At 32.5% G+C, this 16,394-nt stretch overlaps 3 protein-coding genes and 1 long non-coding RNA gene across 4 annotated transcripts; 3 read left to right on the top strand and 1 right to left on the bottom strand.

Annotated features, from left to right (window-relative positions):
* The first annotated feature begins 1,498 nt into the window (after window positions 1-1,498).
* LOC130448267 (uncharacterized) lies at window positions 1,499-3,700 on the top strand. The gene has a single exon (XM_056785551.1). The coding sequence runs from the start codon at window positions 1,499-1,501 to the stop codon at window positions 3,698-3,700; it is 2,202 nt and encodes a 733-aa protein (XP_056641529.1).
* A 1,579-nt stretch (window positions 3,701-5,279) lies between these two features.
* On the top strand, window positions 5,280-6,020 carry LOC130447963 (uncharacterized). The gene is made up of 3 exons (XR_008910290.1): window positions 5,280-5,353; window positions 5,575-5,902; window positions 5,995-6,020. It is a non-coding gene; the product is annotated as an uncharacterized LOC130447963 (long non-coding RNA).
* Window positions 6,021-7,550: 1,530 nt separating this feature from the next.
* Window positions 7,551-8,959, bottom strand: LOC130448268 (craniofacial development protein 2-like). Its single transcript, XM_056785552.1, has 2 exons — window positions 7,635-8,959; window positions 7,551-7,554 (listed from the first exon to the last, which is right to left on the bottom strand). The coding sequence occupies exons 1-2, from the start codon at window positions 8,957-8,959 to the stop codon at window positions 7,551-7,553; spliced, it is 1,329 nt and encodes a 442-aa protein (XP_056641530.1).
* A 6,553-nt stretch (window positions 8,960-15,512) lies between these two features.
* Window positions 15,513-16,141, top strand: LOC130447962 (39S ribosomal protein L34, mitochondrial). Its single transcript, XM_056785045.1, has 2 exons — window positions 15,513-15,615; window positions 15,671-16,141. The coding sequence occupies exons 1-2, from the start codon at window positions 15,572-15,574 to the stop codon at window positions 15,918-15,920; spliced, it is 294 nt and encodes a 97-aa protein (XP_056641023.1). The 5' UTR covers window positions 15,513-15,571; the 3' UTR covers window positions 15,921-16,141.
* Window positions 16,142-16,394: the final 253 nt, after the last annotated feature.

Raw genomic sequence — 16,394 nt, forward strand, 5'->3', positions numbered from 1 at the left:
AAAATGGGAAGATGTAGCGCGCTATAGCGGTGAAATACCTGTCCTTGCTGTTCTTTCAACATTACGGTCGGAATCCTGGTATATACCATTGAATTAATACTAATACAGAAGAGAAAGCTTTTTCGGAACCTTTGATTTTGAGGTAATCGATTTTATAAAGCACGTTAACAGAATTACCGGGTATTACACAGAGAAAACAAATGCTTATTTTCCATCGAGAAAAATAAAAGATTCATATTGTAGTTCGCGGGGTGGGGAGAGGTGAAGTTATCGACGATTTTGAAAATTTGACCGGCGAACAAAGCTAATATCTATATAAAAGAACTTTTATTTGAAAATAGAGTAATTTAATATTGACTCAGTTCAAATCCATATTATATTTATTAGATATAAAAATTTGGGTTTTGTTTTGTGGTTTATTGATTTTTTTCTCACTTGTTAGAATAATTAATAAAACAACTAAATATTTTATTATTTATTTAAGCAATTATCTGCTTTTGATACACTGAAAAAGAAGATTATTGTTTAGAATTTAAGCTATAAAATCTATACCTATAGTATGGAGTGTAGAGAAGGAGGAACATCTCTGGGTTAAAAAATGTGAGCTGATTTTTGATGGGAAAATAGGTGGCGCTGATTATAGAGGGTATTCGCTTGAATTTTACGCGCTGATTTGTAAATAACTGTATAGTAATGCTTTAAATAATGCACCGTGATAATGAAATTAGTAGTACTAAAATAGTGAAACGAATAACAAAACAGAATCTCGTTAAATTAACTTTATTATTTAGCTATTTATTTGGTTCAGATAATACATACATTCTAATATGAAAAAAAAGTAGAATCATGTAACAATAATAAAATAGTATAAAAAAAAACATTTTGGTTGATTAAAATAAAATATTGAATTTTATCCGTAACTAATATAATAATTAAGGTAAGGCGGGGTAACTGGGCCTTGGGGTAACTGGGCCATGCCCCTTAAGTTTTTTACCTAGGCTTTAAATTAATTGTGAAGCACTTGGCAACGCTGTATTACACCGTCTACTTAGCAGAACAACGCGCCTTACCACAGTTGTTCAATGGTCTTCATATGGAGTGGTTCATGAAGTTTCTGGTCCGTCGTTCCATAAACAACGTGTTGCTGTTGTGAGATTTATTTATTATTATCCGAAAACTGTAAGTATTTTTTAAACAATTTTTAATTATTATTACTATATACGTATATAACAAACAGTTAACAAGTGTTTTAGACCATGTGCTAATCTCGTATCGAAACTAACATGGGTGGTCCAGTTACCCCGAATTTTTTCACAAAACGGGGTTACTGGGCCATGTGTCTGGGGTAACTGGGTAACCTGGTCCAGTTACCCCAAATACGCAAAACAAATTTTTTAAAGACATATATACGCTACTCTCGACTCATATATAATATATATATATATATATATATATATATATATATATATATATATATATATATTTTCAGGTACTGGATATGGGTCGGACATATGTTCGAAAAACGCAAAAGGGTGCCGGATTTGCCTATACTAAGGAAGACCTTCAAAAGGCCCTTAATGATGTGCGAAATGGAAATAAAACTACTAGAGGTGCAGCTGCTTTCTATAATATTCCAAGAAGCACACTGAAACATTATGTATTAGGAACTAGAGGTAAAGGCGCTTCCGCAGAAGAGGGCAGAGGCGGTGGAGGTGTAAGATCCTATTTGTCGGCTGCAGAAGAAGAGGAAATTGCCAACTGCATTAGAGTAATGGAAAAAAACGGATTTGAACTTTCACGAGATGAGGTTTTGGACTTGGTACAATTGTATATTAGACATAATAATATACAGATTCGATTTAAAGATCAACGCCCTGGTCCAGACTGGTTTGTTTTGTTTAGAAAAAGGCATCGATTATCCATTAAAAAACCTCAAAGCATTGAACACATTAGAGGTGACCAGGTCAATCCTTGGGTAATTTTCGACTTTTTTGACAAGTTAACACAGCTCGTAAAGGACTTAAATCTAGAAGAAAGGCCGGGTCAAATATACAATTGTGATGAGACATCTTTTTGCCACGACCCGTCAAAAACCAAAATTGTTGGGGCTATTAGTGGCAAGTGTCAACGCAAGACTAGTTCCACTGGAAGAGAAAACACCTCGGTTTTACTCTGCTATGCCGCTGATGGAAAATCCCTCTCATTGCTTTGCGTGTTCAAGGGCAAATACGTAATGGAAAATTGGATAAATACAGAAGTTGCCACAGAAACTGCCGTTTCCGTAACTGAGCGAGGGTGGATGGAAACAACCCTATTTTACAACTGGTTTAAAATGGTTTTCCTTCCAAATATTGGCAATGAACGGCCTGTACTGTTGGTGTATGACGGACATGTAACACATATTTCAACAAAGCTAATCCAGTTAGCCCAGGAAAATAATATTTGCATTATGAAACTGCCACCTCACACTACGCATGTTTTGCAACCACTTGATGTTGCGGTTTTTAAAGGTTTAAAAACAGATTGGGATAAGGAGCTGTGCAAATGGCAGCGTCAAAATCCCAGAAGAAAAATCCCCAAACCGGAATTTACAGCTCTCCTGACGAGAGTTGCCAGTCGAATTCCAGAGTCGAGTATTAAAAATGGATTTAAGACAACAGGAATATACGATCCAGAAAAAAATGGTCCAAACAGAGACGCTATTCCTCTTTCAATATTCAAGCCTGACGACCTAAAAAAATATAGAGACAGCCTTCCTCTTATTACTGCTGAAGCAGAAATCCGTGCAGAAATCAAAGACAACCCGCCTCCAACGTGCAACAATACTCATGTTAGCGGTGCAACAGCAATCAAGGAGCCAGAAAAGAACAAGATTTCAACTTTGCAAGATCAGGAACCATTAAGCAACGATGTCAGTAATCAGCCGAGTACATCGAGAGCCGTGTTGAATTCATCAGCAAATACAGACAGCGATCTTTCTGGAAAAGAGTCCAAAAATCCAACACGAAAAAGTTTTGAAGATGTGTTACTGGAACTATTTCAAAAAGATAAAAAAGTAAATCCAGAACGGAAGCGTAAAAGATTGGTAACCCATTGTGAAATCATAACATCGACAGAATATGCAACCAAAAGACAACAAGAAGAATTGGAAAAGGAGAAAAATCTAGAGCAAAAAAAGTTAAAGCTCTTAGAAAAGTCCGGTAAGAAGCAAAATGTAAAGAAAGTAAAAAAACCCAAACAAAAAAATGAACACCCAAGATTTGACTCGTCTAGTGAAAATGAAAGTGACTACTCACTGCGTGAAAGTGACTACTCACTGCGTGAAAGTGACTACTCACTGCGTGAAAGTGACGAAAGCCTAACAATAAACTTTTCTGATAGCGAGGAAGAACCAAGCATCGTGAGTTCTGGTAACTGCTTGAGTACTGGTCAGTATGCCGTTGTTTTTGGAAAAGATGACTTATCTTTTAGAATGTATGTTGGAAGAATACAAAATACTGATACTCACGGCTACGAAGTCAAGTTTTTAAAGAGACATGGCCAGACTATGAAATTCCAGGAAACGGAGGAACAATCCTACATAAAAAGCACTGAGATAGTGAGAAAATTATCGCAGCCTATACCATGCAAATCGGCACGGTATCGTAATATGATATCTTTTAATACCGATCTGAATGATTTAAGTAACCTTATTGATTAAAGTATTTTTGTCTGTACTTATATCATTTATATGTTTTCGGAACTCTCATTTTTAAGAAGAATTTTATATTTTCGTTTTGAATTACGTTTTTAGGTTCAAGAAATTTTTATAATATATATTTAAACTGCGATTTGTAGTTTATTAAACCTTTTTCTATACTTTTTTGTTCTTTTTTGTCTAAAGCTAGTTGTGTTAGCTTACTTACAACTCCTTTAAATAAGTAAAATAAAAAATATATATGTCGTTTACTTTATTTTCTGGAAAGTGTTAATGTTTTCAAAGAGGCCTAGATACCCTAAACTAAATATCATTGTCTTGCACACAAATTATGGGCAGGTGGTCCAGTTGCCCCATTTATATGGGGTAACTGGGCCCAGGTGCTAAAAAAACAACAAACAAAAAAATTTCACTCAACTATTTGCAATTTAATTCTAAAACCCGAATGTATTTTAAATTAATCCTTTCTTAAGACACATATATATCCTAAATTAAATTTTTCTTAGATTTGTAATTTTTATTGCCCGTATAAATGTCGAACCCATACTACTGTTGTAAAATCATGACCCAGTTACCCCGCCTTACCTTATAGCGATATAATTAGATCAATAAAAATAATAGAATAATAAAAAAAAATATTTCGGTTCATAAAAATAAAATATTGAACTTCATTAGCAACTAATATAATAGTTATAGTCATATAAAAATATCAATAAGAATAATAAAATAATTGAAAATAAAACATTTTGGTTCATAGAAATAAAATATTGAACTCTATCCGCCACAAATATAATAATTATAGTTTTGTTAAAATATCATTGGTAATTAGCTTATATGCAGCAGGTACAGAAATATATCAAGTTCTTAATAAAAAATAAAAATCTAATAAGATATTAAGGATTTTTTTTTCTATATATACTCCTTGTTCAATCAATATTTTTAAACGTTGTTTAATCCTTTTCACCACCTACATAATATTCTGTTTTCGTTAGTTTATAGAATCTGAAGCTAGTTTCAGATATAGTAAGTGGTTAACTTCAGATCTCAATCCCATAGTACAATCAGCGCCACGTATTATCCCTACAGAATTCAGACCATATTTTAAACGTACCGTCCATAAGAGATGTTCCTCCTTCTCTACACTCCGTAACCTATAGTTTCTATGCTTCTAACCTTTATAAATTTTATAGTTAATTGTGGTTATTATTTCTATAACTAATGAATTGTTATGGATAAAAGTAATTTATGATGTAAGTATTATCAATGCTTAAAGATTTGCTCCTAAATCTTGTGGGTGTAACTTGCGTCTTCGAATTTCAGTTAAATAAGAACAAAAAATAATAACAGTTATCAAATAGGGTGGGGGTGGTTGATCTGGGCAGTAAACCGAGAATACGTCATTTTTTAAATATGCCGCCAGAGCGACGTTGCGTTTGCTAATATCCGGCAAATTGCGTCTATTTGTTATTGTTTAGAGGCAACACATTAAGTAAATTTTGAAAGTTGAGAAATAATGGAATGTTGTGACGATCTTTAAGAATGGTAAATCGTAGTGTTGTTGATGGCTGCACTGTTGGATGAAGTGTTAGTGTAAGTGATCGTCATAAATATAACAAATTGGATACGAGGTGTACATCATTATTTACTGTGCCGAAGGTAACCTAAATTTTGTCATTTTTAATTAACTATCATTTAATTATTAAATAAAATATAATTATATTTTTTAATTAATTATCTTAAGAAAAATGCTCACAAACTGAGCAAGTGAATTTTTATATTCATCTACAATACAAAATTAAATTTTTGTTTTTGCTTACTTTGATTTTTAAATAATACCTACACGTTTTATATAAGCTTAAAATTAATTTTTTATAAAGAACGCTGATCTGTTGGAGATGTGGTGGTGTGGAATTAATAAAAAACTGGTCCCAAAAAAAATTATGTTTGTGAACTGCATTTCAGTGAAGAGGATATCATTGAAAATGATAAAATATAAATGATGAATGGTACAGAAGAATTGATGAGGACAAGATATGCAATGAAACAAGGTGCTATTCCAACTTTTAACACTATAAACTTAAGTGAGAGTAGGAATACTAAAGATGTTGATACTTCTATTATATTTGTAATAGCAACCATAAATGTTTTGGAGATTTTGAACTAATTATCAACTCTGAAGATACTAAGCATGAGAACAAAGAACAGGTAAGAAAAATTAAAATTTCAAATGTTATGTACTACTGGGTTCTACTATAAAAGAAATTGGTAGCTGTATAGTTATATTATTTTGATTACAGGTACACAAATCACCTATTTGCAGAAGGGAATATATATATATATCCCCTTTTATAGCGTTATACGCCTTTGGGTTCCTAATCTCCAGGCCTGTCTATCTTGCCAGTCGTCGACTGCTAGGTTCCTTTCGGACATTGCTCTAGTGATTCCTTGTAGCCATGTTCTAGGTGGCCTTCCCCTCTTTCTTTTTTCTGTGGGGGTCCATTCTAATATTATTCTTGGTAGTCGTTCTCTTCCCATTCTCTTAACGTGTCCGTACCAAATCAACTGTTTCTTTTCTATATCTTCTACTAAAGTTCTTTCTACTTTCAATTGTCTTCTTATTTCCTCGTTTCTTATATGTTCCGTTCTAGATATTCTTGCTGCTCTCCTCCAGAAATCCATTTCCACTGCATTTAAGTTATTTTTTTGCTTTTCTGTAAGTTGCCAAACCTCGGAGCTATATGTAATTATTGGTTGTAAAATGGCGTTGTATATTCTCTTTTTTGTTTCTGGTCTAATATTCTTTTGCCACAGCACTGAGTTCAGGGCTCTTATTACTTTTCTTCCTTTGGTTATTCTGTCCCTAATTGTTTCCTCGTTTCGTCCTGTTGTTGTTAGTTTTACACCTAGGTATATGCATTCCTTACAGTTTTTAATTATTTTTCCCTCTAGATCTAAATTCCCAGGTGAATCTTCTGATCCTATACATATGTATTGTGTCTTCTCCGTGCTAACCTGTAGACCCCATTTTTGGTATTCTTCTATAAGTTTTCTAGACATGTACTCCAGATCTTCTTTTTCCTGTGCTACCACTACCTGGTCATCGGCATAGTGCAGTGTATACAAGGTGCTCTCCCCAATAGTTAGTCCCATTCCTTTACATTTTTTTTTCCAAACTCTTAGGGCTTCATCTATGTATATGTTGAACAGAGTTGGGGATAAACAACACCCTTGTCGCAAGCCTTTGGTTGTTTTGAAGCCGTCTGTCACCTTGTTACCTATTTTTATTTTTGCTGTTGTGTCTCTGTATAGTTCTTTTATAGCCTTTATTAGAGTGGTATTTATGCTCGTTCTTTCCAGAACCTCCCATAATTTTGAGACAGGTACTGTGTCATACGCTTTCTTCAAGTCTACCAATAGTAGGTGCACTTCTTGTGATCTTACGGTTCTCTTTTCGATTATTTGTGATAGACAGAAAATACTATCTATCGTCGATCGACCTGCTCTGAAGCCGTTTTGTTCCTCGGATTCGTATGGGTGATATTCTTCACAAATGATCTCCTTTATTATTTTTCCGTATAACCTACTGAGCGTACTAGTCACTGTAATGCCCCTATAATTATTGCAGTCTTCCTTATTTCCTTTCTTGTATATGGACGTGATCCATCCTTCTTTCCACGTTTGCGGTATTGGTTCTCCATTTAGATGTCTATTGATAATTTCTGTTAGGATATTAAACAGCCTATTTGTTCCTGCTTTTATTAATTCTGCAGGTATTCCCTCTGGACCAGGAGCGCGCCCATTTTTAAGTAGTGTTATAGCTTTCTTTGTTTTTTCTACGTTAATTTTTATTGGTTCACCTGTAATCCGTATGTCTTCAGCCGGCATGTTACTATATTCAGATCTCTGTTCTCTGAGTAATGAGCGGTAATAGTCTTGCCATTTATTTGGTGATATGGTGCCTATTGGGATATTTTCTTTTCTGCCAGATCTAACATTATCTATAAATCTCCACGATTCCCTGGATTGGCGTCCTCCTAAATAGGTATCCAATTCCTTGCATTTATTTTCCCAGCTGAGGTTTTTGGCCTCTATCGCAGCGGTTTTAAATTTTGATACAGCTTCACTATATTGTTCCTTATGTTCTGCTTTTTTAGTGCTTAGCCAGGTATGATACAATCGTTGTTTTTGTTCTTTTAAATTTTGCAGTTGTTCAGTCCACCAATAATTTCGTGTTCTCTTTTTCATTTCTTTATATCCTAAGGCTTCTTTGGCTGCTTTGTGTATGCTGTCAATTACTACTTTGGTAAGATTGTCTGTTGGTTCTTGTTCGTACTCCTGTGGGAGGTTTTGGTCCAGTCTTTGTTGGTATAATAATTTTGTGCTCTCGTTCATAAGGCTTTCTATATTATAGTTTGGTATATCTATATCTGTTAAATCTTTACTGTTTTGCAGTTGATTCTTTTGTTTGTTGTCTTTGATTATTGGCATTATTAACTTAGCTTTTATCAGATGATGGTCACTTCCACATTCTGCGGATCGATATACTCTGACATTGTGCACTTTTATCTTCGTTTTTTGTTTCATTATAAGATAGTCGATTATTGATCTTAGATTTCTAGTTATTTGCGTCCATGTATATGTGTGTATTTCCTTATGTTTAAAATACCCATTCATTATTCTTAGTAAGTTATGTTGACAGACATCTATCAACCTGGAGCCATTATCATTCCTGGTATTTTCACCGTAGGGCCCTATTATCTCATGCTTCGTTTCTTTGCCAGTTCTAGCATTTAGGTCTCCCAGTATTATGATTTCTCGATCGTTACCTGTCTGAGATATTAGCTCATTTAGCATTTCATAATACTTTTCTTTTTCATCTACCCGTGCGTCTTCATTAGGTCCATAAGTAGCAATTATTGTTATTTTGCAGCCTTTTAAATTGACATTAACTTTTATTGTTCTATCGCTTATTGCTTCCCAGCTGGAGACGTTCTTCTTATACTTCTCATGTATAAGGAGCGATATACCCCTTTTTGCATGTTCTTCTTTGTTAACGCCGCTGTATATGTGGATATATTCCCCGAGTGTTTGTGTACCTTGTCCTTTTTTCTTTGTTTCAGAGAGAGCAATAAAGTCCAGTTTATGTTTTTTAATTTCTTGTAAAATGTCATCTACCTTCGTTCTAATTCCCTGTATATTCCATGTTCCACAAATCATAGTCCGTTTTCGTTGCCATTGTCGTTTTCCATTTTGATCATCCATATTCCGAGGCCTAGTTTTCGGATTTTTAGCCAAAAGAAGCTTTTTCCAAGTGATAGGGGGCTGGCCTATCGACTTGACCCTCCTCCTTTACCCGGGCTTGGGACCGGCAGTTGTGTCCAGCGGGCTACTCAATCCACCACACCGAAACACACCAGGCGGAGTTAGAAGGGAATATATAAGAATTTTTATTGTCAATAATTGTTGAAAAAAATAATTGTTATTGCACTTAAATTTAATAGGGAAGGGAATATATAAGAATTTTTATTGTCAATAATTGTTGAAAAAAATAATTGTTATTGCACTTAAATTTAATGCTTTACTTAAAAATTGGAGCTGGTAAGTGGATTTGTTTGATTCTATGAAACTTGTCTTGTATTATGTAGGCAAATTTTCTGTGAAATTCAAGTTTCTTGTTAAAATTAATCAAAAATTTGAAGTCTGGGTAAGAAATGTTTGTAGAAGTTTTTTTTCAAATCCAATTATGAAATCTTTTTCAGTAGCTGACCAACATTACAACAGAAAAGTTGATTTACATTAACATTTTTTTCCAATACATTTGATTTTTGGAAGTTTTCAAAGGAATTGGAGAATTACACACTATGTATTTGGATTTGATCAAGAAAAGTAAGATTTATGACTGGATATTTTTTTGTCCGGGACTTTATTATCAATTTCGTTTTTTTTTTTAATGAAATTATAAATCCTCTTCAGATTGACTGGTGTGCTATTGTCTCATGAGTATAAAAAGCAAATGATTGGTTTTCATTGTGTAGCTTGTCAAAAAGTGAGACATAATTTAAAAAATCAATCTTATAAACTCATGCCTGATTATAAGGAATGTTATCATAATTTTGAAGTGCCAGGATAGTCTTAACAATAAACAAATTTCAATTCTCAAACACAGAGTAAGTAATAACAATTTCTTATTTTATTTTTATATCAGGAATCCATAAAGCTATATCATCAACATGTGGTGTCTTTGCATTTAAAAATACTTAATTAAATACCAATACCTGACCCAGGAAATTCCAATCGATTTTTTTTCATATTTCCAAAGCTCGAACCCTTAAGAATATGTCCTTAAACGGATTTTTGAAAATTCTCATGTTTTCTGGAGGTATAGTAGATTTTGGAACATAGCGTCTAAGCCGGCCGAGTGGAACGAGCTATTTTACTGGAATTGTTTCTCAAACTTTAAACGGTTTTTTCAAAAATACTTTTTTTGAAGTGGTTTACATGATAACTCAAGTTCTACCCGACCGATTCCTTTGAAATTTGGTGGAAATCTTTTTTTATATTGTGGGAATATTGAATGCAAAAATCCTTCTCTTTTAAGATATCCTACTTTAATAATATTGATTTTAATATGATTTTGGAAGTGAAGTTTTCTAATTCAAAACATCTATTAAACACATTTTAACTTAGTCAAAGGATATATTTTGGTATTTCCTAAAATAAAGAAAGAAAAGGTTTTCCAGCTACAGGTCATAAAACCAGGTACCAGGTTTATATATAGAATATAGAATAAAATCCAAAATGTATTAAGTTTAGGAAATAGGTAGTCAGTTCTCTCTGATAATTAACATTGTAAGGACATACCTCTGAAACTCCAAGAGAAATAGAGTATAGAAATCCAAGAGAATAATATTCCAATTGATTACGTATTTAGTTTTTTTTCATAAAGACACCATACCTAATCTATAATTCCAACATATATCTCTCTATCTTGTCTGTCTTGGATTTTAAAAAATTCGAAAATGTCAAAAAATTGATATTTTATGTCTACTCCATTTTGCGAATTTTTTTGCTACGGTCAATGCGATAGTGACATCTTTACAGATTGAGAATTTTTCAATTTTTTTGTTCCAGATCAGTACAAGGGCTGGAATATGTCAATCAGGGTGCACCATTTTTTTTGTAGCCCCCACTTTACCGCCCTGTAAATTATTGAAATTTTTTCTATATTCTCAAAAAGTTCCATATTTCCATATTTACACGAACCCAGGCGAGGCATTTGGAATCTTGGAAAAATTCATGCCTCGAGACCGCGAAGCGATCAGATCTCGAACACCGAGATCTCAGCGGAGCTGCGCCGTTTCTGGAGACTTAGCTCACGCAACATAGTATTATCTTTTGATGCATATATTTTTGTGTATATGTAGTTTTGTTCATATAGTAAGTTTAAGTTAATGAAGTTTGTTTATTGTGCTACCTCTCCACTACCCTCTACACTAATATTAGCGCCCAAAACATATTTATCCTCACATACATGGTCACTCGATGTTAATTTTTTAAACAGTTTCTAGCGCCCCCAAGTTGCAATGAGAATGAACTAAACGAAAATAAAGCCGGCTTATGTGTGTGTGTGTTTTCTTATTTCTTATTTTTTTCTTTCTTCTTTTTTTTATTTAGAAGGAATATTGGGAATTAAGAAATTTTAGAATTTTCAGGTAAGTGATGAATTATTTATTCGGAGATTTCAGAAATTAATTATGCTTTTTTCAGAGTATTGCCGAAATATGCTGAAATGTTGGTTGTATATCCAAATAAATAATTTTTCACTTTACTGAAAATTCCACAATGTTTATGTAATTTACATATCTAAAAGAAACGAATAATGTTCTATGTAATATTTATTTGAAAATAAATTAAAATCACAAAATACTATTTATAAAATTTGTCATACAGAGCAGCCACATGCTAGCAGACGATATGTTTACATCGATATTGATTGGTTGCATCATCAATTACACAGAGCAATTCATTAGTCAGCTGATTGTCTTTGCAAAAAATTTAAATTAGCACTAGCAGCGCCAACTACCTTGTCTAATAAGTGAACAAAACTCGGTTTCAGATCTCCCATTTGAGTGTCACACCTTGCTTTGGCTTCTCTGACTCGCATCTCTTAGTGCGGGATCCCGCTGCAAAATTATGACATGAAGAATGTACACAATCAAAATCTGATTTGGAAGTATTTTTACAAGTAGGAGAATGTATTTTTCATAAGGTGCCAATTAAAAATTACCCGCGATTACTATTAATTAAAATCTAATTAATTGAATTTTATTAATACATTTCGTTTACATCTTATAGAAATTCAACCTATAGCACTTTAAAACAGTGTATTTGAAAGATTTGAAAAGTCACAGTTGCTGCTGACTGCTTAACCGCAACCTCTTCGCAGCCAGGTGTAAACAGGTATGATTTTGTAAAAACTCGTTCATTATGTATATTAATTTCATTTACACCAAATTAAAGCTAATTTTTTTCTCTATTTAATTTTATAAAGGTGCTTGTAAGAAGAAAACCGCAAATTGAAGTTTCCTTAATTTAAAGATGCCAGGTATTGGAAATAAAGTGACAAAGAGTGAGTGCACGACGTTACTGGTTAGACACGGACGCTAAATGCCAGCTGTACACGTTTTTTGAGCTATGGAGCTTAAACAAAACAAGAACATAAATATTTCATTTTAGAAGGTGAATCACGAAAAACTGCACTTTAAAAGTTGAAAAATGAGAAGCATCATCAGCAGGCATCTTTTAGTGCCTTTGTAAATCAAAATTCCGCTGCAGTTGTTATTACATATAAAATAGCACATATACTTGGAAAAAGGGGCAAACCATTTAGTGACATTGAAATAATTAAAGAATGTATTGTTGAAGCAGTGAGTATGTTAGATACAAAAAATGTTGACAAATACAAACAATTATCTCTTTCAAGAAGAACTGTAGGAGATCCACAGCACGAATTAGCGCGAAATGTAACAGAGCAACTTCATACAATTATACAAAATGAAAATGTTTATTTTTCAATTGCTTTAGATGAGAGCACTGATAAAACAGATTCGGCACAAGTTTTATATTTTATTCGTGCTATAACTAAAGATTTTCTATGTTACGAATAACTACTTGCGTTGGGTACACTAACTGGAAGAACTCGCGGAGCCGATATTTTCGAAAACTTCAAAGAAGTATGTAATAAATTACAATTGAATGTCAGTAATTTAGTAAGTGTTTGCACCGATGGCGCACCTTCCATGAGAGGCAAAAAAGAAGGATTCGTTGCTTTGTTAAAAAAGGAAAACTTAAACTTGAAAAAATTGATATCATTTCACTAAATTTTGCATCCGCAAAATCTACCATTTTGCAAGACACTCTGGATAGAACCATTGTCAACTATATTCGCGTAAATGCAATGCGTCATCGTGAATGTCGACAGATGCTCTCTTTAGATGAGGAAACGTATAGTGTTGACCTACCATACTACTGCAAGATTCGCTGTTTATCAACAGATCAGGTTTTGATAAAAGTTTTGTCTTTACGACGACAAATTTTAAACTTTTATCAAGAACAAGGAAAACAATGTGATCTATCAGATGAAGTATTTTTCAGAAACCTTACATTTTTGTCTGATATGATGACAAAACAAAACAATTTAAATATTCACCTGCAAGGTGAATCGGGGTATATTTATGAAATGTGGCAAAATATCCTAGCGTTCAGAAAAAAATTATCATTTTTGAAAACATTGCTTTGTCGATCGGAAATATCTGCAGAACACTTCCCGGAGCTAGCTAAAATGTTGAATGAGCAGAACTGTGAAAATAAAATATTCGATGGATATCTAGGTGTCTTGGATTGTTTAATAGTAGAGTATACTAATAGATTTTATGACGAGCACACTCCTGCTATGAAACTGGCATTTGAACCACACCCAATAGATATATCCGAGGCTCCTGCAGAACTACAAATGGAGTTTATTGATTTAGGGGAAGATAGTATCATCAAATCCCTTTTTAACGCTAAAAAGGATCCCCATAGAAATCTGGAAAAATGCTGTTGAATATCCATGCCTTCGAGAACATGCTCGCCGTTCACTTTCCTGCTTCGGAAGTATCTACTGTTGCGCGACAACATTTTCTCTCATGTCAAAAATAAAAACAAGTTTAAGAACGCAAATTACAGATGCACATTTAGAGGATCAATTAAAGCTGTATGTTACGAATTTTGATCCAAATATACAATTACTGTCAAAAAAACAAAACCAAATAAGTCACGAGCTTAGTGAATAAAAAAATATTTTTTATAGTATTCTTTTATAATTTTATATTATTTCATATGTATAATTATATTTAAAATTTTGTAGTATTATATTTTATTTTTTCTATATAATGCAATTAATTGTTAAATCTATAGAAAAACTATAATACTTTCATAAAAGTCACTTTCTTAGGTCAATCAGCTAATGCGGCCTCTCTTATTGCTGCCTAATTTAAATGTGGCCTCTAATGGTAAAAAGGTTCCCCACCTCTGGTATATGATATTACAGAGGATCTAACATAAAAGATAAAAATTTTGAACAATTATAGAATATAATATTGTAATACAAAATGGTAATTATACACTTTCACGGTCACCTGGTTTTTTGGCTCTAGAAAATCGAAAAATGGATGGATTTTAATTATCTTGGTCTCAAATGTTCCATTTTACGGCGGATTTATAAAAAAAAAATTGTAGTAGAAATAGCTGGAATGAAAGTTTCTCATAGTTTTACTGTTTTAAATCGTAAAAAAAACGGTTTTGCAAAATGATCCTTTACAAAAAATTATCTTTCTCATATTTTTTTTGTATTCTACATAAATTAATTAGCAATTTAAAAAAAATCCAAAAAGAATGATTTTTTCAGTTTTTATAGCTTAAAATGAAATCGATGAAAAACAATCAATTTTCGTGAATAGTTTCGTACTATATTCTTCAATGTTAATAGTTTTTGGACCTTTAAAAATCGAAAAATAGATAAATTTTATAATTTTGGTCTCAAAATGTTCCATTCTACGACGAATTTATGAAAAACACGGGGGTAGTGGCTGAATTTGCGGTTTTTAATAGTTTTAAACCTTAAATAGTTGAAAAACTTTTTTTTTCAAAATATTCATTTTTTTATGTAAATTGCGTAAAAAAATATACGAACTTGATTTCACGACGTCAGAAACAGTTACGAAGGATTATATGTAGAAAGTCATTTTTTTGCATTTAAAGTCATGAAACTGTAAAAAATATTTATTTTTTTTTAATTTGCGTATTTTTTTTATAAATCCGCCGTAAAATGGAACATTTTGAGACCAAGATCATTAAAATCCATCCATTTTTCGATTTTCTAGAGCAAACCTAACCTAACCTAACCAAAAAACCAGGTGACCGCGAAAGTGTATAATTACCATAATTTTTTGTAAAGGATTATTTTGCAAAACCGTTTTTTTTTACGATTTACAACAGTAAAACCATGAGAAATTTTCATTCCAGCTATTTCTACTAATTTTTTTTATAAATCCGCCGTAAAATGGAACATTTTGAGACCAAGATCATTAAAATCCATCCATTTTTTTATTTTCTAGGGTACCTATAATATGAAAAAAAACAAGGGCGCAGTTATAAAAGCTCGCACAGGTCGCAGAAAAGGCTATTTACGAAATTGCTGCGTACATACTAGATATAAGGCCAACATATATTTTTATAGGTTATAAAGCATAATGTCAATACAGATAACAAACTTCAGATAATAGACGAAAATTTGGTTATAATTATTTTTTTACCGGACTACATATCTAAGCAATGAACATCGTTGGATTAACAAGATATGTACCAAATATTTTAAGGTTTGCTATTTCATATGGATGTTTTATAAATTGAATAATACTCAATAATTTTTAGTCGATGTACCAGTTCTGTATGGAATTCTGTTGCACCTTTTCATTTCTTCAATGTTTCAAAAGCAGTAGATCATAGACCAGGAGGTTTATTTGGTATGATAACTCGTTCAGTGATAAGAGTACATTTTCCTAGACCTTCTGAAAGAAAAAGAATAAAGGTGCATGGCTGGAATGCTAGAATGAAAACTGCTGCTGGACGAAGGGTACTTATGAACAGAATATTGAAAGGAAGATTTGTATATTCTCATTAATTTCAAAATTAACTCGTTAAATTTTGTTGATAGATAATAGTATATTTATATCAGTTATTATGTGTTATTATTTGGTCACTAGTTTCCATTCCATTAAATCAAATACTAAATATCTATTTATAGACTAGTTTTCCATAGGTAAGTTGTTAAATTTGTTTATATATTTAAAAAAGTATATACATATGCAAGAAATTTTGAAATAAATGAGATAATTGAGCTTACAAGATCTTACATATTTAATTCTAATAATAACTATTTCACTCCTTCATCCACTGCCAACAGAAAGTTTTTGGACAAGATGAAAATTCATTAAAACAATTATTAAAAGTAAAATAAGTCAAGTTGAAACAATTTTATTTTAAAAATAATAAAATATAACATTCTACGATTAAAACCATGAACATATTTTGCCTCTTTCATAATGCTACACTTTCTTTTTATCAAAGAAACCACCTCTGACCACCACTAATTTTT

This window comes from Diorhabda sublineata, chromosome 8, assembly GCF_026230105.1.
Source record: "Diorhabda sublineata isolate icDioSubl1.1 chromosome 8, icDioSubl1.1, whole genome shotgun sequence".
NCBI lineage: Eukaryota > Metazoa > Arthropoda > Insecta > Coleoptera > Chrysomelidae > Diorhabda > Diorhabda sublineata.